Below are 27,221 nucleotides of genomic sequence, written 5' to 3'. Positions count from 1 at the left end.
CTTCTTCGGTAGTGTTTTCTTCCTTATCTGTTGAATCTTCAAGATTGCTCGGTTGATTTAAGGGAGTCTTTTTCTTCTCTTCTTCACCAATTACTAGTGGTTTCTTTGGTTTCTCCTCTTGGTCTGTGTCGAACGAATTCTTCTGCTTGTGCTCTTCATCTATTTCTAATGGATTCTTCTGTTTCTCTTCATCTTTTTCCAACGAATTTTGATGCTTTTCATCTTTCTCTAATCCTGATGAATTTTCCCGTTTTTCATCGCCCTTTTCTAATGAATTCTTCTGTTTCTCCATTTTCTCCTTTTCTAACAGATTTTTCTGCTGCTCCTCATTCCTTCCTAGTAGGATCTTCTGCTTTTCCTCTTTAATCGCTTTCGATGAATTCTTCCGCTTCTCTCCGTCCATTTTGCCGTTGAATTTGCCCTGCAGGTTTCTTGATCTTATTTAGAGATACTTTTTCTGAAGTTGAGTATATACTGTATAACGACAAACTTTTTTTACCCTATAGGAATTTTACTAAAATATTAAGTATATACGCATATATGTACATTCGGACTAGTAATGCCGATAAAAATAGCTGAAATGTTCCTAATCCTGTATTGATAATATACACCAATATAGTTTAAAAAATTTCAGTTAGTAGCTTGTTTTGGGGAAGCAAAAATGAGACAACTGAACCAGTTAGAGAGTTTATAGTACCATTAAACTAATATACTGTACTCTAGAATGGAAATAGATGTGCGCGTATTCGTAATAGTAAATAGGGATTTGTGGAAATTTGCAGACGAAAGAGCCAATATTATATTTATAATGATTCAATCTTTCAGTCTACAGTTTCCTACTCTTTAAAAGTGAGGAATTATTTTAGTAAGAGCTACGTAATAGTCCGTTAGCAAGCCATTCCATAACATTATTTGATCACGTGTATCTGCTGTACTATGTACGCAACAATCCATTGCCATATGGTCATGGTGGCAATGCTACATTAAATGGTAGATAACGAAATTACCATTATAATTCAGATAGTTGGTCGTCTTAAAAGAAGGCTATGAGACATTGTATAGAAGTCATGTTACGCATCGTAGATGTTATAATTTAACTGGCAACATACTAAAAGCGAATGTATATAATTGCATATATATATATGCGTACTTTCGTTCAACACAAATTTCCATTTATATTGCAATATTATCTCTTTACTAGATTAGATCCATACTCTGTTTCTTTATAACCGGTAATTACAACAATATAAAGTGCTGCCGCGGTAAGTATTCTATGACCTTGTTATCCGCTACAAATTGAATTAAGTGTGAACTTAACAGTACCTGCGTTACTTCATGTTGCAATGTTAATCGAGTACAGCGTCAATACAGAAATCTTAAGTTGCAACTTTTTATAATCTACTCCGGGATGCGAAGGCATATCTACAAATATATATAGATTCATTATTTATTTCTTTTATCTGGCAGTCAAATACACGTATAATGCCCTCTTATTACGAACCAGTAATGATTCTCACGATGGAAATACTGCCGTTGTTTATAGTTATTTTAATTTATATTTATTTACCATCTTAATATGCTCATTATTCTGCGCAAAGATATCTTTAAGTTGGCGTTATGATACATTATTAATATGTTTTACTAGTTATCACCCAGGTACAGATAGTAGAGCACATATACTGTATAATCACGCTATCGTATATTATTAATTTTTAGTAGCTTACGCTCCTTACTCAGTACAAAGATATCTTTCAGTTGGCGTTATGATATATTATTAATATGTTTTACTAGTTATCACCAGGTACAGATAGTAGAGCACATATACTGTATAATCACGCTATCGTATATTATTAATTTTTAGTAGCTTACGCTCCTTACTCAGCAGAAAGATGTCTTTAAGTTGGCGTTATGATATATGATTATTAATATGTTTTACTAGTTATCACCAGGTACAGATAGTAGAGCACATATACTGTATAACCATGCTATCGCATATTATTAATTTTTAGTAGCTTACGCTCGTTACTCAGCACAAAGATATCTTTAAGTTGGCGTTATGATATATGGTTATTAATACGTTTTACTAGTTATCACCCAGGTACAGATAGTAGAGCACATATTCTGTATAACCATGCTATCGCATAAACTTATACAAATATAATAGCCTTACATAAAAATATAGTCATAGATAGTATTATAAATTTTTAGTAGCTTACGTTATAGTGCAGTGAGCTGATACGATATGAACATGAAAATGGATCGAATATTGCATATTGTAGAGTACTTTACAATGTACATGCGCAGTTATGGAATAATGGACGAGTACAGTTCGCCGAGTAAATGGGTACCCGAGTAATTTATTTCTTGGCTTTTAGACTATCCTAAATGCAGCGAACGAGTACTGCAGTAGCGTTGATTGTTGCAACTTGCAAGCGTAAAGGAAAAGTCTTCACTTAAGGGGTAGACTAGCGAGCGAATGGATTTGCATCGGATAAGTCTTCACTTTATCGATCCAAATTATAGTATGTAGAGTACTGTAGTTCTAGCTAATCCAAGTGCTTATTCTGCTCATCTTCTAAACTATAGGCTGTTATTACCCTGTATGCTGTACTCTAAACTAACATAATCAAATTCTTAGCATACTGTAAGAGGACGTGTATTGCACTAGATATTATCCAGCAAATTGTCCAAAAGTACATCGAACTGTGGCGTTAGAAATACATGGTATACGCCAGTACGGCAAGGTGAACTGTAGTAATTTACTAAGCCTTCTTTGAATCGGGAATTCACAGAGATGGCTAAGCTGGAGCGAGCTGAGCTTGAGCAAATGATGCACTGTCGATTCTCAGATGATGTCAAGGAACTCCTCATGCAAGACTATACGCTGATTACGGTTAGGCAATGTAAATCTAAAACAAAGTAATACTTTTTACATGCTGTATACCGTATTATCATTTATTGGTAAATGCTGCAGTAAGCTGTTACCTGCGCGGCTTGAATTAATACAAGAAACTTTGATCAACTGTAGGTCTATAAACCAATGTAACGCCTTTTTTATACGCCGTTTATCGATTGCAAAGATGATATCTTTGCAATCTATTGTCTTATAACTATCTATACTATTGATGATATACAGTACTACTGTACTGTATACTATCTTAACGAATATACTACGTCGCTGTATTGTACACTGTACACTGTACAGTGCTGTAAATTCGGTTAACGTAGCATTTGTGTACGAAAGCTAATCTTTTTACGTTAGATTAGAATAAGGTAAGCTTAAAACGTAAACATTGAACGATATGATCTGCTATCGGACATTAAGTGGCACGTTGTGGAAGGATTTTTTATACTTGCGCTTCCATTACATACCTACTGTATAATTAAAACTAAAGCACAAGATGTACCTGTAGCCATCCAGAATTCCAGATACTAGTAAAAGTACACTCTCAAGTACAGTGCACGGCTTTCATTTACTATTAATAATATAATAAAAAAAACTGCAATAATAATAACACTTGCGATAAATACTAAAATCTATTAATTTGACTAATAACAATCTAGCCATCTATAATTTCTTTAAGTAATATTGAAGATTATTGCTTCTACTCTAAAATTTAGAGTACGAACCACAAAGCTTTTCAAATACAATCTAAAGTCAAGCATCTACAGAAAATTTTGGCATATCCTCCATTGTTAACAATTTTAAGGGTGAACACGGTACATTTTACTATTGATGAAGCAGAAAAAATGTTAAGAGATATCATAGAAAAGGTACGCTAATTGCAATTTTATCCATGATATTAGTTAAATAAATCAAATTGAATCAGATTGAAGTAAGCGAGATCGAACACATACACATATGTATTCTTATATAATGCGCTCGTATATGTGATTAAAATGTAGCGAGCTGAACGTAAGTTGGCTAACTTACAAATTCTTCGCCACCCTGTGATTCCTGATGTCTTAATGATCCCTGCCCAGATTAATAACGATATCACTGTAGTTGGCAAGGAAGTTATAGTTGGATCTCAATGTGGCATGTCAGTTTTAAGAGGAGCTAATGTTTTTGCTATCGGAATTAGAGGAGCTGATCCAAGTGAGTGATATTTCAAATTTTTGCACGAACTGCTGGCTAATTAGCTATTGCCACAACATCTATCCCAGATATTCAAATAGGTGATACAGTTTCAGTTTACGCAGATATTCATGATATCTGCCGCGATGGTACTACCGCAAAGTTTACTGAGGAAAAATTATTTGTCGGAAATGGCATAGCAAAGATTAGTCGCCGAGAATTATTCAAAGGCAATAATAAGCCAAGGTAACTATCGTAATAAAGTGAAAGAACACTTGCTTTGAGACAGGTAATCTTATTTTATAATGTGCGATTGGAACGCATTAGAGGAATCGCTGTAGAAGTTTCGGAACCCCTCTATCTATTTCCAGCTTTAAACGGAATTGGGGATGAATTCGTATTTTTGCAAAACTTACCATCTGTCGTTGCTAGTCATGTCCTTAATCCTCATGAAGGAGATACTATTCTAGATATGTGTTCTGCCCCAGGTAGGCAAAGTAATATACGCATACATTACGCTAATATCTTTACAGCAATGACCTAGTCGTGATATTTTCTTTCGTCGAATTTCGATTAATTTTCAATTATAAATTTCTTATTTATAATTCTCTACGCAGGAGGCAAAGCGACTCATATCGCTACGTTAATGAAAAATAAGGTAACTTTCAGCATCAACTCTTTTGACGCCCACTTTCAAGTAGTTTGCTACTACCGTCTTACTACGCTATACATCCTTTTACATCATTTTATAGGGCACTATTATAGCCTTGGATAAAAGTAAATCAAAGTTGCATAAAATTAAATCTAATGCAGAAAGATTAAATTTATCTTGCATTGAAGTATTTGCGTTCGATAGTACTAAAGCAGTCGCCGATATCTGTCAATGTCAGGAAGGTAATTAACTCTTTAACGGTGCATTGAATATTTTGATCGAAAACTGTTTTTTCCTTTTTTTACATGCTTAATTTAAAAGGAAACTTTTATACTTAAAATATTAAAAATTTTCTATACTTAGGCCTACGTTGTCCGCCCTTTGCACTTGAAAGCTTCGATCGTATCTTATTAGACCCTCCCTGCAGCGGGATGGGGCAAAGGCCTTGTTTAGCCTATAAAATGTCAGCAAAAGAACTGCGTTCTTATTCTTGTTATCAACGGAAGTTATTATCTCAGGTAACAAATGCGATTGATTCTATCTCTGCTGTCTGAGAATAACAGTCAGTGTACGCAATCGCATACAAATTCAAATTTTAGGCATTCCAGCTTTTGAAAGTTGGAGGCATTTTAGTATACTGTACGTGTACTTTAACCTTGTCTGAAAATGAAAGAAATATTTCTTGGGCATTATCGAATTATCCTGAACTGGAACTTTGCAATCAGGTCAGTCATTCAGCCATATAATAAATTACATTAAAGGTGCAGAAATGTAATAAGAATTTTTTTATGTCTTTATCTTGATAGAGTCCCTATCTTGGTTGCCCTGGAATTCAAGTTGAAGGGTTAAACAAAGATCAGGCTAATTCATTGCAACGATTTGATCCTATCAACATTGCAGATTCAATATTGCGATACCACGAATCACCTGGTGAGTATTTTAGGTCAGAATGTACTTACTCAATGAAATTTAAAAGTTAATTTTAAAATTGCACCATATAATTTGCTAGCCTCGGTTGATATATATTCTTCTGCTATAGACTCTACCTGTACACTTTCGAAAGATATGAACGATGAAGATAAAGTTTATCAATTAGCGTCGGATACCATAGGATTCTTTATTGCTAAATTTCGAAAAGTTGGTGGCTGTAAAACAGCAGCAACTAATACAATATTAAAGAGCAATTCGAAATAAAACACGTTTACTCTAAGTTTTAAAATAAGATTTGATATGATCAATTCGAAATAAGTAGTATAGTGTGCTGTTTGTTATATACTATGTATTCTCTATGTTATCTATTGATTATCCAATATATTTTTTACGACAAAAGTTGCCACAATTCCCCTATTCCGGGCGCTGCATCTAATTCTTGGATATCTAGAATTCTTGTAGTTACGATTTTAATTTAATGAAATCAACAATTCAGAATTTGATATTTTTTTGGTCAATTTTACATACAACATTCACTTCAGCTTTATAATGATAGTATATTCTACGATATGTGCAGATTACATTACTATCAAATATTAGATGATTATCCATATATAGCTATGTAATAAATTTAATTTTGCCTTGGTGTAGTCGTAGACGGAGGAAAGTATTTAAAGGTTCAACATAGTCAAGCGAAGAAAAACTAACGGAAACTCTCAAGATATAAATCTTTATACGGATATACAATAGCTATTCTACAGAAAATTTTTTAAATAGCAGCTCATTTATAGCAGAGTTTTATGATCATATTAACGAAAACATAAGAGGAAAAAGGATTTAAGTCAGATAGATGACTAAAAGTGTATAATTTTATTAAAACGCGCAAAAGACATTCTAAATATTAATGTATGATAAAGGTAATGACCCTTCTTTTTTCATCTATACTTCAGCTACCCTTCAATTTCTCTACCAATGCATAAATATTTTGTGATGCATGCAAAATATCATCAATGTAACCAGCCATCTTTATATCAGTTGTATTTGCAGGATTTCCATTATAATGTTCAAATTCTATCTTTATCCGATAGCAATGTTCAAATTCTACAGTTACATTGCTGCTATAGACTGAATGCGAAATATTACCTTTTACTTCTAAACATACCGAAGAATACTTATCGCATAGTAACTGCGAGGCCTTACTTAAGTCTTCCAAAGTTAGGGACAATACATGGAAACGTTCTCCCTCAGAAATTGTTCCCACAGCATCAATATTACTATTTCTTAATATATCATTAAACTTATAAATTCTTGCTAAGTCTGAACGAAAGTAGGAGCATAATAATTCGGGTAAATGGTGATCTTTTTGTTTGATATTTCCAATAATTTCGTTTAACTGTATAAGGACACCACCTAGATCCTTTTTCATCGCAGTTACTTCTAGTTGATTACAACTTTCTTTATAGTAGAATGTAGCCTTCTCAGTATCTTTTAAGCCCAATAGAGCCTGCATGTGGCTACCATGTTGAATGAATACAGCTTGATTTCTGGTCACACTTGGTAAAGTTGTAGTCGCATATAGGCTTGAATTAGTCATACTATCACGAAAGTTATCATGTACATCAGCTTCCTTATCAGCAGTTAAATAATTGTTGACTAAAGCGTCTCCAGGAAAAACTTTATTCGACGGTGATTTTTTCATCAGATAAGACAGCAGACTTCAATGTGAAAGTAAAAGTTATGGCGGACTACAGGAGTAAGAGATTAATGAACTTGATAAATAAAAAAATCAACTACTGCATGAATTTCAATCAGCCAGTCTATATACTGTACATACAATAAATGAAAATAGCGACAATACCATAATAGAATAGTGGTAGGGTTCTGTTTTAATGTGTATTTACTATTACTAAGATGTACTCGGTAATACAGTACTTCATCAATTTTAGGGGTTACTTAAAATTAATTTATCTTTCACACGTTCAAAATCGTGTCATTACAGATTATGAAAATCTTGTGAAAGTAAGAAAGTTCATTAGCTACTGAAATTCAAAACAACAGGTAAATACGTACATACGACCGAAAACGGAGATTCTGTACGAGTACATCGGAAGTAAGAAAGGGTAAGATTTAATAGTAAATTCGAACTCCTATCATTATAAACAGTTTCCAATAAATCACTTTAGGACAAACATTGTTGTAGCTCATTAATCTCATCTTTAATGAAATATACGCGTATGTTAAAGTCAGGAGAAGCGTTTGCAGAAAGGCCTTGGTTACACCAGGATTAGCAATAAATTAATCAATAAATACAATATTACAGTACAGTACGTATAGGAAAGTACCTTTAAACTTTTTATCTGTGTTTCAAATCAAAGCAATTCATTAACATCATTACAGTAATGTGAAAAAGAAACTAGAAAGCCAATGATCCTATAGGCAAAAGGAAAAGCTATCGGCTATGATGATTTAGATTGATATGTTAATCAATAATGGCTACCTTAAAATAGGACCCACTATTACATTGCACTAACTAATCCATTTTTAAGGTCTCTACAGCGCGTACTGCTATAATTCATCTAACTGTAAAGTACATTATCAACTTTTAGAGACTATCCTAAATTTAATCATGCGTTTATTCTTTCCACTTAGGAGGTAAATAACTATTATTACCGTAGAATAAAAGACAGTAAATTGTTTGGTTTAATGTACACGTTAGGAAATCGAATTAAATTATTACCGAGGTATATTATGTACTCTGCAATTGCCATACTCGCATGAGATATACGAATTTTACTGTAGCTCGATGACGTTATCAAATAATGGTAAGAAAAATCTTAATATGTTATCGAATGGTATTCTCCTCAGTATCATAATTATAATTGCAGTTGTTGTTGCAATTAATTGTATGCTAATCGTAGTGATTGATTTTATTACGGTAGTACACTACTGTAATTTTGATCATTGCCAATAATAACTGCAATCAAATCAGCGTTCTACATAACTATTTAAAGTCTAGTATTTGAAATAGTTGAAAATGCCAGAAATAATACAATCTGAAATCTTGCGCCATCTACTTCTTGCTTATTACAGTCTAGAAACAACATTTTAGTCTCACTAACTATAGGTATATCAACGTGCATCCATGATCAGATTACTGGCATTGTAGAAATCTTGACTCTGTACGAAGGTGAGTATGGTATATACCTTTACAACTATTTATTGTACTTGCTGTCACTTACGACCGTATCAAAGTGATAACCCAATGAGGCAAAATTCAGTATCGTTCTTATTCCTATCTATTGGATACAAGGACTACGTCTAGCTTTGACCTACATGGTCAATCTGGTTCAATAAGAAATTATCCAAAGACGTATCACGGAGCATCAAGACTGCAAACGAGCAAGAGATGAAGATGAATTACTACGGTATTTTTGAATTCATAGAATACAGAGCAAGCTAAAGAACATTCCTGCTAGAAGGAACAAAACACGAACAGAATTATTTGGCTATTGGAATTTGGATACTTTGCAACCGGCTTGCTCTCTTTCGAAATACAACATAGAGTTTGCATGCATCAATTCAATTTTATAAACCAATTTTACGATACCTCCATATTATTTAACGTACCCTGATAAAATATTATACTACCATTCGTTCCAGTTACGTGAGATAGGCAATATGGGTAAGTGATCGGTCGCCATGACATCACTTTCTATCCAATTGATAGAGCATCCATGGACGAGATGATTGAACTTGGAGATACGAGTCAGCTTCAAGCCAACTCAATCTTATTAGTGTACTGTACAGTATGGACAGTACTATCATACAGTAGTACACTATACCGTGTGTACGGTACTGTGATATAGATCATAACGGTTTGAACCGAACCGAACCTTTCTCAGGTCTTGTACTGTACAGTGTACAGTACAAGATTCCTTGATTACCGTACTGTACACTGTAGTACGTTATAAAGGAAACTTTCCTCTATTGTACTGTACTGTACAGTGTACAGTACAGTACATCTCTGAATCAATTTCTATTTCCATTTTGACGCCCAGTTGACAGTACCGTAGCATAGACTACTACTGCATGATCTTCTAGTACTGAACAGTCCGTGATAGTACAGTCATGGACTTACAGCACTAAATACTAAATACTATTATCCTACAATCACTTAATGGAATTCTCCATCACTCCATGGCATACATCAGGGTGTCCAAAAATTACCCCAGCGCACAAATTTAAAATTAGTATTGCTAAATAGAGCAGTAATTTGCCAAAAATGTACCGAAATGTAGAGTAATCAATAACCTATCATAATCTGAAAACTTGAAAGCTGTAGGTTTTGTACTTTTCGAGATATTAAGCTTTAAAATCAAAAAGTTTCAATAAACTATGCTACCCATTCTACAGTACTTTCTTAACAGGATTTGACTAGATTTACGAGTTTGCGGGGAAACCTACAGTACAGCGTACTGTACACGACTCGACTCACTTGTGACTCGTGTGTGAGTGTACTGTACTGTAGTAGCGTACACGACAGTACCGTAGACCATGTTAGTACTGTAGGCATGTTTGCAGTACAATACTGTAGCTTGCTACCTATAGGAGTAAAGTAACGCCATGGCAACTGCAACCATCTGATGTACTGCCGATGAAGAGAGACTTCGGGCATTCGTGCGGTGCTATAGGAGAAACGGAATCTTTGCTTCCGACGATTAATTATCACCATCATGTGGAGGTGCTTGCTTAGTCCTTGCCAATAGCATCACGCACTTCATGGGTAAATGGCAAATCGATTGAGTCTTGATCAACGTTACGATGAAGATTGACCAGGTACTTTCCTAGAAAAGTGATCGATCAAGCTACCATATCACAATTTTCATCTACGATAAGATTTTTGTTTATGATTGAATTAATTTTAATCGAACAAATACCAAAGAAATGAAGTGATCAAAGATGGCATAAATAAATAAATAAATCAATCAAAAAAAATAAAGAAGATCAAAAGCTAATGCTGCTAATCGATCCACGTAGTACAGCATAAAGTAATACTAGTTAACTGTAGTAGTCGTACAGTACTGCACAATACGAGCTCACACCATCGACATCGACCAGTATTGCTTCTGCACTACAGTGAGAAGTGGATGTTTACAACCCTTTTTTAATTAATAATATTCTACTCAATCGATTGCTAATTCTGAAATCAGAAGCATACGCGTACATAGACACTAGGCCTAATGTACTTACTGCAATGTTTTAATTAATGTCAATTTCCTAGCTTATTAAGCGATAACAGACTGTACACTTGTACAGTATCATAAATTCCATCATCGAATTCACTGTGATATCTGGCTAAAACAGTAACAGGTAAAACACTTAATTCCAGTCATGAGCCGGACGATGAAAATATTTTAAATTCATTCTTGCTTATCACATTCTACGAAATAACTCCTACTAGGAGAAATCACAACTGCAGTCTTCGACGTATTGGAATAAGCAATTTGCTCTCTTCTTGTAATCTACGACAGCGAATATCCTTACCGATAGGAGAAATAAATGAATTAATCCATTCATTTCTACATATCTTTCAGACTGATTCAAACGAGCGTGTGACAAAGAATAAGATGGCAATGTATACGATTGTCTATAATGGCATAAAGGTGCAAATTGTACTTGGAGATCTTACCCAGCAGAAGGTATACTAGAATAAATCCTGCGTTGATGATGTAGATCTAGCCTTACCTGACAACAATTGCTTTTGGAGCGCTGTAAATATAATTTATTAAACGCTAGTACGAATAAATTGGACACTGCTAATTATAATAAATCACAATCAGTACTGTACTACTTCAATGTGAATCTTTGCAGCCATAAAGCAATTATATGATTGTTACTGTCCAGTCTTTAACGTGAAAGATTGTTTTACTGGATCTCCTAGCTAGCTAGGCTAGCTAAGTGAAAGGCTTCTGATTTCATTCTTGAATAATTGGAGTAGGAATAGAGCTGTAGTGTTGCTATAGTCGTTTGTGTTACAATCGTAGTTGTCGTAAAGAGATTTTTGTTACTTTTATTCTGAAATGGAAACCATAAACTACTAAAATATGAACGCCCATTCATCAACTCTTACCGAAGGTGGATGTCATCATTTGCTCGTGCTCAAGCAAGATGGAGGGTGGCGCTTTATTGAAGAAATTATGTAATCTTGGTGGACCCCAATTTACTCTGGCTGCAAAAAAAGTAAATGATCTCCACTGGGGATCTGTCTACATGGTAAAAGGAGAAACATTGCCATGCAAGTCAGTATATTTCATTCCATTCATTCACTACTCGCATCCGAATGAAGCAACTAGAATAAAGGTAAGAGGACCTAAGCTGGCATAGTTATTACAGTTTCGGAAGATCTTTGCTGTAATCATAATATTGCGTAACTTTTAAACTTCTATGTAACCCATCAAACTACAATTGCAAGCTGCTAATGTCCGTAAAAACTTTCATTAGACGATGGCTGATGAACTATACAAATGCCTCTTGTTAGCCAATACCTATAAAATGTCTTCGATAGCCATACCATCTATTGGCACTGGTAATTTACGTCTATCGGTCACTGCCGTTGCTAAAGCTTTTAGTCAAATGGTTATAGCATATTGCGAGCAAAAGCGCGGTAGCAACTTTTTACGTGAAATCCGATGGATCATCTATCAGCAAGAATTTTATACTGAGTTTTTGAAAACATTTAAAAGTTGCATCATTTTAAATGATCACCCTCTTACCTCCGATCAGCTAATTACAGAAGACATGATCACTAGCCCAAGCGTTCAGAATACTACCGAAGTTTCTTCACTAGCTTCTTCTGTCTCGGATAAAGCTATTAGGAATAACAAAAATTGTCAATTTAGTGATAATATTTCGCTGAGTAATTGTCCGACTTCACCTGATCACTCGCATAAATTAGTTGACCTCAGTGATGCTAATGAAATATACAGTCAGATAGTAAATGGTGTACAAATAAGTGTTCTTTCTGGTAAAGTTAAAGATCAAAAGGTAAGTTCTGCTCTCACGTATAAGTATGCTACAATATTATACTGTACTATTATAATCAGTAGCCAAATAATGCTAAATAAGCTATAACTGAAATTTTGTCATAATATAACTTTCCATTTCCTTCAAAATTAATCTTCAATTAACGCTATAATTATGATGGAACGCATAAATTAATTATTTAGGTTGACGGAATAATTATCTTAAATTACGAAGATAATTTAGAGGAAGATACAGCTCGTATTAATTTATCTGATGAAACGCGTTATGGTAAGAAACACCAAAACGAATTATCCAAATTGAAAAAAGGTTCCTTTTATAAAACTGACGGCAGCAGTTTGCACTGTCAATACATTTATCATATACCCGTCACAACCTATTACATGGCTGAAGAAAATCGCCATAGTCGAATGCTTCTGGAATTGAATTTCCAGATAGCAAAGTGTTTTGAAGACGCAGACGTTTGCAATCTGAAATCTATTGCTATACGTATCGATAATAACTGGAGCTATTTCATGGACATCAAAGTTGCACCTTTACGCTTACTTAAAATTTTGTCGGAATATTTATTCCGGCATCGTCACCATGCCTATCGTGACATACGATTAGTTATAACAGTAAACGATCAGACCCTCGTAAGTGATATGATCCGAACGCTACCACCATTGATGTCATCAGCAGACTATGGCAATAGTAGTAATCGTAATAATTTACGGGATGGTATACACGCTTCTTATCGAGATTATATCATTTCACATGAAGACAGCCGCGAAGCATCAGGCACTGAAGATGCAATCAAAAAAGCGAACTTGCTAAAAGTTCCTACGCCAATAAAAGATAGAACAGTCTCCGATGATGTGAATGAATTTACTGATATAAAAACTGAACCGTGCATATATACAATCTTACCGGACTCTAGTATTGGCGAGAAGCTACTTGCAACTATTAGTAATTTGGAGTATGATGTTGTGAACCTCTTTGAAGTAGAAAATCAGATCCTATATGAACAATACGACATTCAAAAACGTTATGTATCTGCATTGGTAGCCCGATTTTCAGATATACAAAAGTCGCCAATAGAAAGAATTCTCTTTTATGCTACTAATGTTGAAGGTGCTCGAAGAATCATTATTAGTGGATTTAAAAGAGAATTTACTGGATCAGACACTGGTGAGAATAATACATAGTTTAAATTATCGTTTGATATACAAATACAACACAGTGCATGGTATTAACAATTGGATTAAAGGCAGTAATAAGTTTCTTTTTGATATTCTCATGCAGTTAAATATTCGTTCGGTACTACTTTTGCGGTCACTGCAAAGAAGGCCGTTAAAGTTGCGATGTACAATCATCATATTCACCCCGCAGATAAAGATATCATTTTAGTTTGTGCGAAAGTTTTAACTGGATTATCTACCGAACCTCGAAAAGATGAAATGGTACTGCCATATTTACCAGAAGCTCCCAGATGTTGTTATAGTAGCGTGGTAGACGATAAAGCAAGTCCCTCTATGTATGTGATAAATGGTGACTGTTACGCTTATCCGTTATTTATTATGCAGTTCAGTTTAACATAAATATATTTTTTATCTACAGTATTTCGCAGTATGTTATATATCTTGAAGACTCATTCTTTCGTTACTGCTACAATGAGCAAACACCACGATTAAATCTGTAGTAATTAGTCTTAAACTCAGGCATTGTTTGATCGTTGAATGTTATCTGACCTGTATTATATCAAATACTATACAGAAAATGGCAGACTGATGAACCTTGTACGAGTATGTACTAGTAATAACATTAATGTGACTCAGAAGTCACTGTGAATTGATAGCGTCCACCTATCTGTATTTAATGTTGTCCGCTTAACTTTTCGATTATTATTTCTTTGATATGATGCTTTAAATTTCGAATTTCTGGTTTACACAGCCTTGGCCACTTATTGATGTAGCCGTATTTATAAAATTATTACTGTATGTCTCGATCAACCTTATAGCCAAGTTCAGCTATCAATTTAAACAAGCTATTTGGACATTATTTTTCTGACTTGTTATCATCAAATGATTTAAATGATATGTGATCTCTTTGAGGCAAGAATTCCTCTTTTCAATAAAGCTAACATGTAATTGCAGTATCGTACCTTTTATAAGACAACCGTCACATAAACTTGATAGTACCGTAGTACTCTCATTTATTAAAGTTACAGCCAAATTTTTTTTCTGTTACTCCTAACGGTTTCATGATAATAATTATAATAGAGTAAATCAATAATACTAGCATGTATAATTATTTTATAATTAGCCATGCTGGTCTGACACCGAAAACAACTAGGCGATATTTTTTTATTTATTCTTTGAGCGCGACAATGCAAATAAAATGGCGTAACAAATTTATTCCATATTTCCAACAACATCATGTAGCTGCTTGCATTCGTAGACCTATCTCATAAATTACTTACGGGCAGTTGCGGCATGAACTATAAGAAAAAAAAGTCCATTCTTACGGCAAAAAAAAGAATTAATTAAACGAGAATACGTATCAGTAATATCTTAGCAGTTCGGTATTTTCTGCAGCAAAACAGAATACTGTAGTAAAATTGGCATTGGCATCCTTTGGGATTTAACTAAATATCAAAATCTCAATATTACTCCATACGCGGATAACTAACTAAAACGAAACGGAAATAGGACAGTAATAAATAACTGATTTAGTACTGAAGGCCTAAACTTTACAAGTCATTTCTAATGCCAATGTATACGTAGGAACGATCATAAAATTTCATGACTAACCTAAGTTAACATGGATGAATTTTAGTCTCGTATTTCAGATACTGTGGCTATATTCATGAAGACTGAGAGCATAAGCTCCTTCCTATTTAATGATTGAGTACATAATTTCGATAATATTGCAGGACAAGTTAAAAACATGTAGTACGAATATATCACCTGTCAACAACGGAATACGATGTACCAGTGTTACGTAAATTACCTGTTTAGTGCACCTGTAGTTGAAATACTTGTACAACGAATTCTCACGATAAGCTATTCACCTTGGGCAGTGTAACAAATATATTAAAGACGGGCTATGCTCTCATGTAACAAGCTGTCAAGCAGAAATTTTAAATATTGTTCGTTGCTACAACTAGACATTTGTGATCGCTAATAATACTTAACTCATTCACTAAAGTCTAGAGCTCTATCTAAAGTGTTAATCTTCCTTAAATTGACGGATACACTCATAATTTATTATGTTATATCAATAATTATAATCTTTATTTCCGCTTTGCATTGTGGATGTAAATTATAATAAGATGATATTTTGCAACTGATAAATCCACTATAAACGAAATTAGTACATTAGTTAAAATAATTTGTTGTAATAGAGTCAGTAGAAAAAGTGCAATGAAATCATTGCCAGTATAGTTCCGGTTATATCTTACCTAACAATTAGCTAGCTTTAAATATCGATTAATTGATCCAAGCATTTTGGCTAATATACTTCCTATTGAACCTTTTTGTATCATAAACTAAAAGTAACCATTTTTATTGAAACAGAAGAATAAAGTTGTATTTTAAAAGTTAAATATGTTTAAATGGAATAAAACGTGCTTCTATGTTCTGCTAAGAGAGCATAATGAAGATACATAGACAGGCTAATTAATTGATTTCCTACCTTTTCGACATTAATTCATAAAGTAATTGACCCTAGATTACTATTTACATCATCCTTTATCAGGCCTTTATTATTAATTAATCAAACTTCAAAATCTTTATCATCAATCGCTTCACAGAACAGTCAATTAATCAATAGTATAATATCTAATTCACTTTGATATTAATCATTTCGCTTAAATCTTCACCAATTAGATATAAAATCTGAGATCGATCCACCTTTAGGAAATATCCTAGTATGACTTTATTTTATTGTACCTTACAAATTTAGTGTTACCTCTCTATTTTTGCAAATAATTTATTGATTGAACTTACTAAAGTTTTATATGTATAATAGCTATAGTTGTCGCTTTTATGAATAGTTCATGCAATAGCTAAGGATGTCTTCAGACAATTATTATAACAAAAATAGCGGTTTGTAAGAATCGAATATATAAGAATACAGCAAGTTATAACATTCACTGAAAAGCAGGAGATTTTGTACAGATTTTATACTTTCATAAATTTCTGTATTTACGTACACTACCAATATGATATATGAAATCTTGAAAGACAATCTACTTTCGCTAATCGCAACTATTATTGAAGCTCGGAAATTTTCATGCAATGGCATAGATCCCAAGTTTATATTGTCAGCTTATATACATTTCGTAGCATTCACTGCTATAATTATCAGCATAGTAATATTCTACCATATTTTACACATATTCAGATTATTATTAGTAACAACATTTTATAGCGGACTGTCATTAATCCAATATAGAAACTACTACTGTATTCACGTCGACATTATTTCTACCAGTCAGAGTACGATGAACTAGGTATATCCTAATATATGATTTACAAATCTATTTTTACTTCTAACCTTAATATTAACTCGACCCCTTATTGTACAGTGTACAGTATACTTTCATCTATAATCTAGCATAGAATCTTCCATTTGCAGTCTACTGCACAGCCATGCTACTAACCATGTATTAAGATAAATATAAAAAGTCACGCTACCGTACATCATACTAAACATAGCTAATAGTCTGCAATTTCAATACTAATTTACGTTGCACTGTTCTATTACCTTTATTAATTTAATATATCCATCACTTTTTTGATTCTGAATGCTACTTACAAGAACATAAGAGTTTGACATTCTTTATTTGCATTATTAACATTATTTCTTTAATTATTTTATACTGTAAGTATCGGTAACGGTTTGTGACATGCGAAAATTATCAATGATCTGCTTAGTGTATAGGTTCTTAACCCTAGGCTTATTCGTCCGTATAAAATATAGCATTATTATTAATAATTACATATGTTTCTTATACGTAAAACTTGCTGAAGGTAACAGAAATGTGGAAGCCTCATTGATTTGAAATTTGTTTCTATCACAGGTACTGGAGATTGTAATGTCATCGGTATGATGATGCAGGGTTGAACATATTCATTTCTATTATAGCAATGCAAAATAAATATTACAAATCTCATTTCTATAGCGCGATTATATCATGATTGAAGTAACAAAGAAATTTAGTGGCCAATAAATTTGTACATAGATCTAGCCTGTGTAAATGATCTTCCGTTGTCAAAGCTAACGTAGGCTCCATTAAAGTTAAGAAATTCATATGCAGTACGTATCGTACTTACGAATACATGGAATAGACTTAATTACTTACTAGTCTTATTAGTTGATATTTGTTTACATTAGAATTGAAATACTCCAACATCAAGCCATTTTATTGCGCATTTTAGTGCCATGTCGTGTTTAAAGAAACCTTAAAATCCGCTCTACCCTCCCAGAGCATAGTATGTAAAGGTGCAAATTTCAATTTACTATAAAATTATTCACATATTACAAAGGATCATTTCAGATTAAAAAATCGAGGTTAGAATTCAAGGCTAGTAGAACTCAGTATCGCTTTATATATGTGAAATAGAGTTGAAACAAAATTTCGTTGTGTACGAATTCATTTTTAGTATATTAATATCAAATTGAAGCGTGCAAAGAAATTATTATTGTACTTAATAGTTGTAATAACGACTAGCTAATTCTACTAGTAAAATTTACATTGTTATTAGCCTTAGTTCCTGTAGACAGTAAATAAACACGTTTTATATAAACATCGTCTGAATTTTACGGAATTTATTCTAAGTCTTTAACTATAATTTATGAAAAGATGATAATTTGACGATTACCTAATGGCTCCAGTTATTTACCCTTGCTAACATTAGGAAATTATATCAAAATCAGCCTCTTATGAGTGCAACAAAACTGGATTTGTAGGATATTAATATCTTACAGTAGAATCTTGTATATTCAAAGTTTTTATCCATTTGATCCAAAAGGTGAATGTAGTCGTAGCTAGGAAACCAATAGTAATTAATTAATTAATGATAGCTTTAAAATAAATATTATGGTTTCATCATAATTAAATGCTCATAAATAAGCAGAACTATTTAAATTTATAAATAATCTATTTCAACGTATCATTCTATTTGAACATAATAGCTTTTAAAGTATCATTTGTAGTAATCGCAAAGTCTCTGTCAGTATCATTAGGTAGAACTTTGACTCCCGACTTTGTGCAATACCTGATAGAGATACATATCGTACCATAGACAGGGAGGGATTCAATTCTTTATACGTATAAGAAAACTGTAAGCAAGAATACCCAATTTTACTAACAACGAGATTTTATTCACCAACAATATTCATTATAGGAGAACATTGAAAGCAATTATATATTTATTTAGACGAAAATTACAAGATTCTATCCTTAAATTAGATTTACGAGTGTGTTTTCTCGAGATCCTAAGGTCAACCTGACCTGAAAATCACGAAAGTAATCACAAGATAATACCAAAAATAAAGTATAGCATAAAAATAACATAAACGATGTCAAAAAAATATAGTGCATATTTTCTTGGTAAATAGAACGTAACTGGACGGAAATATGATGAATAAAACGATCACTTCCGCAAGATAATTAATTTCGTAAAATTGTAGTCGGAAGATATAGGTATGATAAAATTTACTCACTAATGTAGTGTGAGTAACTTTAAGGCAAGGCAAAATATACTCGACAAAGAAACATAGAGTAAAAACGCAATATTTCTAAAACGGCAATTTAAATACTATTCAGCAGTAAAATTATCATAGTAGTCTACAATTTCCAAGGAAATGAAAGGTAATGAAAGGTAGATAGCATTCTAAAGTGGTATACGGTAACCCAGAAAATTATTACAGAAATTTGCCAATATTTAAAGGCGAAAATAGCCTCCATGCACTATTCAATATCGGTAATAAATACATTAGGATAAGCGTATTCGAGAAGGGCAATAATTTTCGCTGTCCCTTAGCAGTTAAAAACAATAAGATACGAAAGACCAACATTTCCAAGATAATGAAGTGCTTATAAAAGTTTCATAATAGTTACTAGATGTAATAATTTTGTTATAGTATATTCAAGAAAGTAAGATCAAAAAGGCTTGAAAATGCAGGGTAGCTTACATTTATTGCAGTATAATTCTAATTCAGTTAGTAAACCTATCAAAAGACTTACACTAATAAATCTAAAAAAATAATAACAATACATAGTAGGACATCACAGTTGGAATATATCAAAGCACTATAAACTATACGTACTAATAAATGTGCTCTAAATAAATCTAATTTTATGTAAGGTAATACTATAAAGAAGAAAGCAGAATACGACCAATTTTTACGAAAATTTCCATCTTTTGTTTTTGATAGCAGATACTTGGGTAAATAATGATCTAATTCAACTTCTTTCATGGCTATTGCAGTTATTTCTGCCGTAGTGTGCTGATATTAATGTTGATAGCAATGTAGAAGAATATTTCTCATTGATAATTTTGCTAAGGAAACTTAATAACAGTGAGCAGAAAAATCTATTGCAACATATGTCAACTTCATACTGCTTGTATGAATGACTCTTACTTAAATTATAAAATATATCCAATTGCTATTTTTTTCCCCCAATATTCTGCTATATAGCCTTGTTACAATTAGCCAACAGAACTGATCATCAAATAAATGAGTCAATTTCATAATCATTTTTTTGTATCCTTAGGCTATATTAGGATTAAAAATTTGAAGCTAATCTTATTCACAGTGATTGAAAAGTATTATTTTGGTTACCGGTTATCAGAATAGTATAAGAGGATCAAGGGCACGAAACAATATACAATTAAAGATTAATTTTATAAACAAAATAGCGGATATTCTCGACGGTAGTGTGTGGGCTGATATTGGTGCCATCAACATGTTGTGTTGGTTTATTGATTCGTAAATGTAATCCACTGGAGTTAAAATACTCGGTCAAGTTCGAATATATCTACCATGAATAATTATTTACAGTACTTTGACTACAATTATATTTTCTGGGCTAATAAAATCGTAGCAAGATACAATGTTATATCATAGTCCTTACGTCAAAAACTAGATCAATAAAATATATAATAGTATAATAAATTGAAAATTAATGAAAGGAAGCGATCACTTGATTATCACTAAGCTAATTCTAAAATCAAATAACTGAATCACGAATTTATTATGTAACTTTTTGCCTTGCTTTGTGTCTAACTGTTATTATTGTATACTACAAAAAAATTATTCAAACAAAGGCTCCAGCATCTGGATATTTAACACTAAACTAGACACCTCTTTTCACTTTTAATAATTCATATTATTTAGTGAGATAAATTAAGATTACTCATAATTAACTGCTCTCTGTTACCTTCACTTACCATTTTTGAAATAACTGCACTCGATGGTGGTGAATAGAATTTGGAAATCTATTTTGTTGTAGTCTTGATGATTTTATAATTGCAAAGTAATTATAAAGAATATCCTTACGAACTTATCATATTATTCATCTACCGCTTTTCATTAAAAAGCAGGATTTTCGGTTTGGATCCATTTTAATTCTCATCTTTATCTATCATGGCTAGTACTAATTCTTCGCAAAACAATCAAACACTGGATGAGACACTGTCTGTTGCCGCTCAAGTTTTAGCCATCGAAAATACAATAACCTTGATCATCGCTATAATAGTTATTGCAATTAATTTTTTGGGCCTAAGTTTTGTTTTATTTCACAAAACATTAAGAAATCGTGAAGTTACATTCATTAGCAATATATTTACTTCCAGTATTGGAACAGGAATTATTCATCTAATTCTGATAGCCCAATTGAAAATAGATATGCTATCTGCCTTAGCAGTGCAAAATGCATTTGTAGGAGCATTTAATTGGCAAATCACCATGCTAACTGTTCATCGCTTTCTGCGAGTCTATATTCCATTAAAATATAAACGAATTATGACTACTACTATTATCGTATCTATTAATATCATCGCATGGTTAATCCCCTTTATTGCTTCATTCCTTCTGATCAAAGTTTGGTATATCCTCGATCAATCGCCAAGTGGGATTTTAGCCGTTCAGTGGTTACTATTCTTATTTATGTATTTTATACCATGTATTATTACACTCTCCCTCTATATGTGGATTTTATACCTCGTTGTTAGCTACAGCAAGACAGCAAAACAACTAACCACAACTGTACGTAAAAATAATCGTGCTTATTATCAGGTGGTATTGATCACTAGTTTCTATTTGATATGTTGGTTACCTTTCTGTATCTATTACATGATTCGATCATCGATATTGCTACCTTCAAAAGTTAAAGAAGCCATTCAAATTGGTTTACGAATATTACCTTACATTCACACAGCCTTGAATCCAATATTTTATACCTTATTTACTGGTTCATTGAAACACGAAGTTCAGCAAGCTTTAATGAAAGGGCAACGACGATTAACTATTAGTATACTACGCCGCCAACGTTATGATGCTAATATTGGAGATTCAACTAATACTAAAGCATCTGCTTATTTGGCGTCTACTGTGCGATTTTCAAGAGGAAAAGTTAACCCTACGTATTAATTCTAATCACAGTCAGCCAAATCTTTAAGGAATTAGCAACCATATACCTCGGAATTTATGCAGTCTACTATTTCCTTCTTTCTAATGCGGTAAAAATATCCATTTGCTGCTAATTTAAGGTTAGTAAGCCTCTCCCGATTTTGTGCCCATGTTTAAGGCATAGCGGTAAATCATTAAAACTACAATAGATTCATTGTAATAATAAATGAAAGATAAAGAACTTTTCAAGCCAGAATATGGAAGGAGTTCATATTTACTTCAGTATATCAGTGCATATAAAGGGTTTGGCAACGATTTTAAAGTAAGGATACTGTAGTAAGCTCATTTAGTAAATGTTGATATCAACATTATCACTGATAATGCTTATCACTAATCTAAACTGATGCAATCTGAATAAAGACTTATAGCTTTTTCACCGGTAAATTCCATTTAAAGGCATTTTAACTTTCAGAAAAACTCTTTCTTCCACTCTGATACATATTCATATAATACCGTACTAGATGGCTAAATGTGGACCATACACTGTAGTAAGATTATTTTATATTAAAAAATCCCCAATTCATCCGCAAATTAATTGATTTAATGAGCAGTTTTGATAAAACCGGAAAATTGGATTCGTATACATTTTCTGCGGTAGATTCTATCGTTAATATAATTCTTGTTAGAGTTTAATAAAAACAATCTTAAGTAATACTAAATTTACCTGAAAAGTAGTCTTTCTTATAATTGCGAATTTTAATAAATTTGGCCACATTACACGAAATTTCATTACAAGTCTATCGTGCGACTTTATTTCTAAAATGATTACTTCAAGCTCCTTCTTTTAATGTACATTCCTATCATTCTAACGATTTCACTTCAACATTTCTTTACCTGGACCATACCAATCCTTGGATATCATTTAATACTGGTAATTTAAATTCTACATACGAATCTCGCGATCATATCATTACTTCTTTTAATGATGAAGTCTGCAATAAGTTTCACTATACCACTTTAAACTCGTCTTATTAATGGGTTCTTATATAATTTAAGAATATCGATACTTCTTTGGATAAACTCTCACGTCAATGTTTCGATATTGCTTCAATAGACTTTATTTGAGAGATTCTTTAAAAAATTCTATGATGTCATTCTTGTCCTCGTATATTCTCACTGATTACAATTATTATTTAAGAGTTACATACATTCACTAAAATTTTCATTCTTATTCTTCGCCGAGAACGATAAATATTTCCTAATACTGCTGCAATTCATAGCAAAATAATTAAGCAAGAGACTACTGGCACCGTTCTCCATTTCGACTCCATAGCTCTTATATGTATTATTATGATCACCCAATTTAATTGTATAAGAAATTGAACCAGAGAAAACACGAAATAAATAACAAAACAATAGCCATAGTCAGTATAGGGTATGGACTGATGGACTTTATTAACCTTCTCAGATTGATCATCTAATTGATACAGTCGCGTGCAATTCCAAGCGTTAATTGAAAACGTAATTGGTCTGTTGTATCAAAGAAGAAGCGTCTAGTATAGCATATATTTGATTCCTAAAATTAAATTTAGATTGAGCGTTCTCGGATCAAGAAATGCTATAGATCGCATTCATTTATCACTTTCTTGCTTATTCCAGCTAGAAATTTTAATGTTAAAACTGATCCAAGATCTTTCAGATAATTTCTAGACAACTGGCAAAAAGACTTTCCTCCGGTTTCTTAACTAATTCTATTCGTCATTACTTCTTCATTTGATTCAATTGTAACGCACTTAGTGCAATAGTACTTATACTGTAGTCAAGACTTAAACACTATTTTTTCTTCATTCTTTAACTTCCGAAAGCAAGTAACGATGGTCGTTTCTATGTTAAGTTCTTTCTTCATTATGTTCTTGGCATAAGTCATTCTTTCATACTTTTGCTTAAATGATAGACTAGAATCTACATCTACTCTTTATCTTAATGATGATAACTCGGGTAAGAAATTTTAAATTCTCTGATGTCTATAGTAATTATAATCATTATTAATCTTGTTAATTACTATCTAATAGTAATATTTCTTTCTTTCAGTTTACTGAGGCATTAGTTGCTATATTATACCATTTTATCCTTGATTCCTAAGCTGCTGGCGCTATACAATTTCAACCTAATTCTGATATGAATAATACTATTTTGTGTGATCACGCTAACATACAATAATTATTTTATACCCATTAATTTTAAATGATATCTTCAAATACGGTAGATGTCATTGGCTTTTATACCGAAGGTAATCCCAAATGATTGAGTTCAGTTATATACTTTGATCTTCTATACGTAAGAAATTAATCGTTGTATTATCAATCTTCTGATTTAAACTTATATTTAATCATTTACGACATCATTTCATCATTCTACTTTTAAACATTCAATCTCTTACAGCTATTAATTAATTATCATATAATAAAAGAACATTTAGCTTGTACCCAAACAAATAACCGTTATTGGAGAATAATACATTGTACGTCAATATAGAATTTATAAGTATTCTTTTCCAATGGGTGAGGAACTCCGAATAAATTTAAACCGAACTTAATCGATAAAGCAATGATCAATTATCTGGTAGATCTCATTATATAGCAAACAAAAACGAACAATTATTATTATTTGATTTAATTAAAAAAGGGGATGTACGATTTTTATGACGATTGGCAGTTGCAGCGGTCTCGAAAGTATACCTAAATGAAAAAGAATGGCTATTAGCAGTAACGCCATCATAAGGGTTCATAACTAGCTATCAACGATAAGATGTTTTTCCACAACACTAAAACTACATTATTTCTCATGATGTTATCAAAATTTTTAAAATTTCTTCTAATGTCCGTATATGTTTAATTCAAGCTATCTACTCATAATATAATGCTATATATATTTAAAAAATTTATGCTTATGGTTACTATCAATACCAGAAAAAGAACCGGAAAGTATAGAACAATTAAGAGATTAAAGCCTTAAGCAATTTATTATGATATTGTTTCACTTTATTTAGTTGAAAATTGAATCTTATCAATATTCGGTTGCTAATCTTAATCAATGTCGTAAAATTTCATCAAGTATATGAAAGCGAATAATTAATTCTTTATTTAAACTAAGAAAACTCTATTGGTTTATCAACAGTGAAATAAATTTTTTAGTGAATTTAAAAACTATGTTAACCTCAAATTAGAGATCTCATCAGTACCTCACTTTATAACTACATATGCGTACAACATAGCAGTTGCGTTAGCAAATACGTAGGGATTAAAGAAATTTAGAGTTATAGTGAAAGAAAAATAATTAAATTTGCAGCATTATACGAACTGAAAGCGTAAAGTTGCAAATTGGTCTTGCTCATATTTGATTGAAAACTAGCGATAGCAATCTATCCAATACGGTAACCCTTCTTGTATAAGATTCAGTTTGACTTTAATATCATGCTTATATTTAAAATTAATTAATTCATCTTCTCTTACTATTATGAAATAGCATTTAGCCCTTGAGTTGTAACAATTTAATTATTACACCAAAGAGGTGCAATTTGTTACTCCACAACTGATACCTATAACAGAATAGCATTATAACTAATTAATTGATGTATGGAACAGAATTTTATATTTTACAGTTTATATTTCCTGAATTTATGGTTGACTATATCCATAAACTTTGAAACTTCAGCTACTTAATATCTGTTCGCAAGATTTTTAGTAATTAATTATCCCTTTACTTCTTAAGAGTTAAGAACAATGGCTTACTCTAGAATTTATTAATTTTAACAATAAATCGATGACTAACATACAATCCAGATGTTACCATTAAAAGTAATTAATGTACTAGATTTCACGTGCTAAGATTACTTTTAGATGTGTTTATGCCTCACAAATAGGCTTAGAATGAAGTAGAAATTCAATCTGTGTTGATGATTTTGAAATGCGAATTATACGAGCTAAAATTTTATTGGATAAACTTTGGTTCTGTAACGTCAAACATAACTTATGATCGTAAGCTATATAGGTGTGTGATATATACCAATCACGAAATTCCAAATTTTAGAAAAATAAAAGCTTTATTGAATCTTATACAAAGATTAACTACACAGCTCTACTCTAGCCGAATACTACTACTAAAGACTTCTAGAACGAACTAACAGAATAATCTAAAGTTGCATGCTTTTATATTTTCCGTAGCATTCGCAGCTACAATCCGCATGGCAACCTTTTACCTTATTTTACATATAGTTAAATTATTCTTAGTAAGACTATTCTACTGCGGACCATCATTAATCCAATATGGACACGACTACAGTACTTACGTAGACATTATTCACACCAGCCAAAGTACAATGAATTAACCATATCCTAATATATGATTTATAGTTCTATTTTTACCTATAGCCATATTAGTAACTCAACAGCTTACTGTATATAGTCATCTGTACTCTAGCATAGAGTCTCTACCACTACAGTCTATAGTTACAGCTACCAAATATCTCTTAGGATAAATATCTACCGTACATTATACTACACATGGCTAACAGTCTACAATCACAATACTAAGTTACATTACAAGGTGTTTAGAATTTATCCGATGAATCTATTTTATATTTACTGCAGCACAAGTGCGTTGGTTTTAAATATATTCATGTACAAGTAAGCAATTACCAAATTTAAAGCTAAAGACATCAGCGAATATCAGTAACTTCACCTTGCATATTATCTATTAAAGTATGTATCTATTAATTTGTGGAATGGTCAAGGTGTTTCAAATTAAAAGATTCTGTTCTCTTTTTGATAAAAATTTTACATTCAGATAAGATTTCCAAATTAGTAGATGATAGATAGGGTCAGATATAAGTTCTATCTC

At 32.2% G+C, this 27,221-nt stretch overlaps 4 protein-coding genes across 4 annotated transcripts; 3 read left to right on the top strand and 1 right to left on the bottom strand.

Moving 5' to 3' along the window:
- Window positions 1–3,642: 3,642 nt before the first annotated feature.
- Window positions 3,643–5,710, top strand: TRIADDRAFT_28123 (uncharacterized protein; the record flags this gene model as incomplete). Its single annotated transcript, XM_002114787.1, has 9 exons — window positions 3,643–3,774; window positions 3,907–4,099; window positions 4,168–4,324; window positions 4,406–4,566; window positions 4,696–4,736; window positions 4,831–4,972; window positions 5,094–5,248; window positions 5,330–5,455; window positions 5,537–5,710. Coding segments are annotated over 9 exons (1,281 nt in total), but the record flags the coding sequence as incomplete, so codon positions are not given.
- Window positions 5,711–6,606: 896 nt separating this feature from the next.
- On the bottom strand, window positions 6,607–7,359 carry TRIADDRAFT_58691 (uncharacterized protein; the record flags this gene model as incomplete). Its single annotated transcript, XM_002114607.1, has 1 exon — window positions 6,607–7,359. The coding sequence occupies one exon, from the start codon at window positions 7,357–7,359 to the stop codon at window positions 6,607–6,609; it is 753 nt and encodes a 250-aa protein (XP_002114643.1).
- A 3,928-nt stretch (window positions 7,360–11,287) lies between these two features.
- Window positions 11,288–14,784, top strand: TRIADDRAFT_58690 (uncharacterized protein; the record flags this gene model as incomplete). The annotated part of the gene is made up of 6 exons (XM_002114786.1): window positions 11,288–11,359; window positions 11,796–12,020; window positions 12,162–12,704; window positions 12,887–13,871; window positions 13,986–14,143; window positions 14,701–14,784. 6 exons carry the CDS (start codon window positions 11,288–11,290, stop codon window positions 14,782–14,784), a joined length of 2,067 nt encoding a protein of 688 aa, XP_002114822.1.
- Window positions 14,785–21,338: 6,554 nt separating this feature from the next.
- Window positions 21,339–22,343, top strand: TRIADDRAFT_58689 (uncharacterized protein; the record flags this gene model as incomplete). Its single annotated transcript, XM_002114785.1, has 1 exon — window positions 21,339–22,343. The coding sequence occupies one exon, from the start codon at window positions 21,339–21,341 to the stop codon at window positions 22,341–22,343; it is 1,005 nt and encodes a 334-aa protein (XP_002114821.1).
- Window positions 22,344–27,221: the final 4,878 nt, after the last annotated feature.

This window comes from Trichoplax adhaerens, genomic scaffold (genome assembly GCF_000150275.1).
Source record: "Trichoplax adhaerens TRIADscaffold_8 genomic scaffold, whole genome shotgun sequence".
NCBI lineage: Eukaryota > Metazoa > Placozoa > Uniplacotomia > Trichoplacea > Trichoplacidae > Trichoplax > Trichoplax adhaerens.
This window is presented reverse-complemented; position numbering and strand designations above follow the sequence as displayed.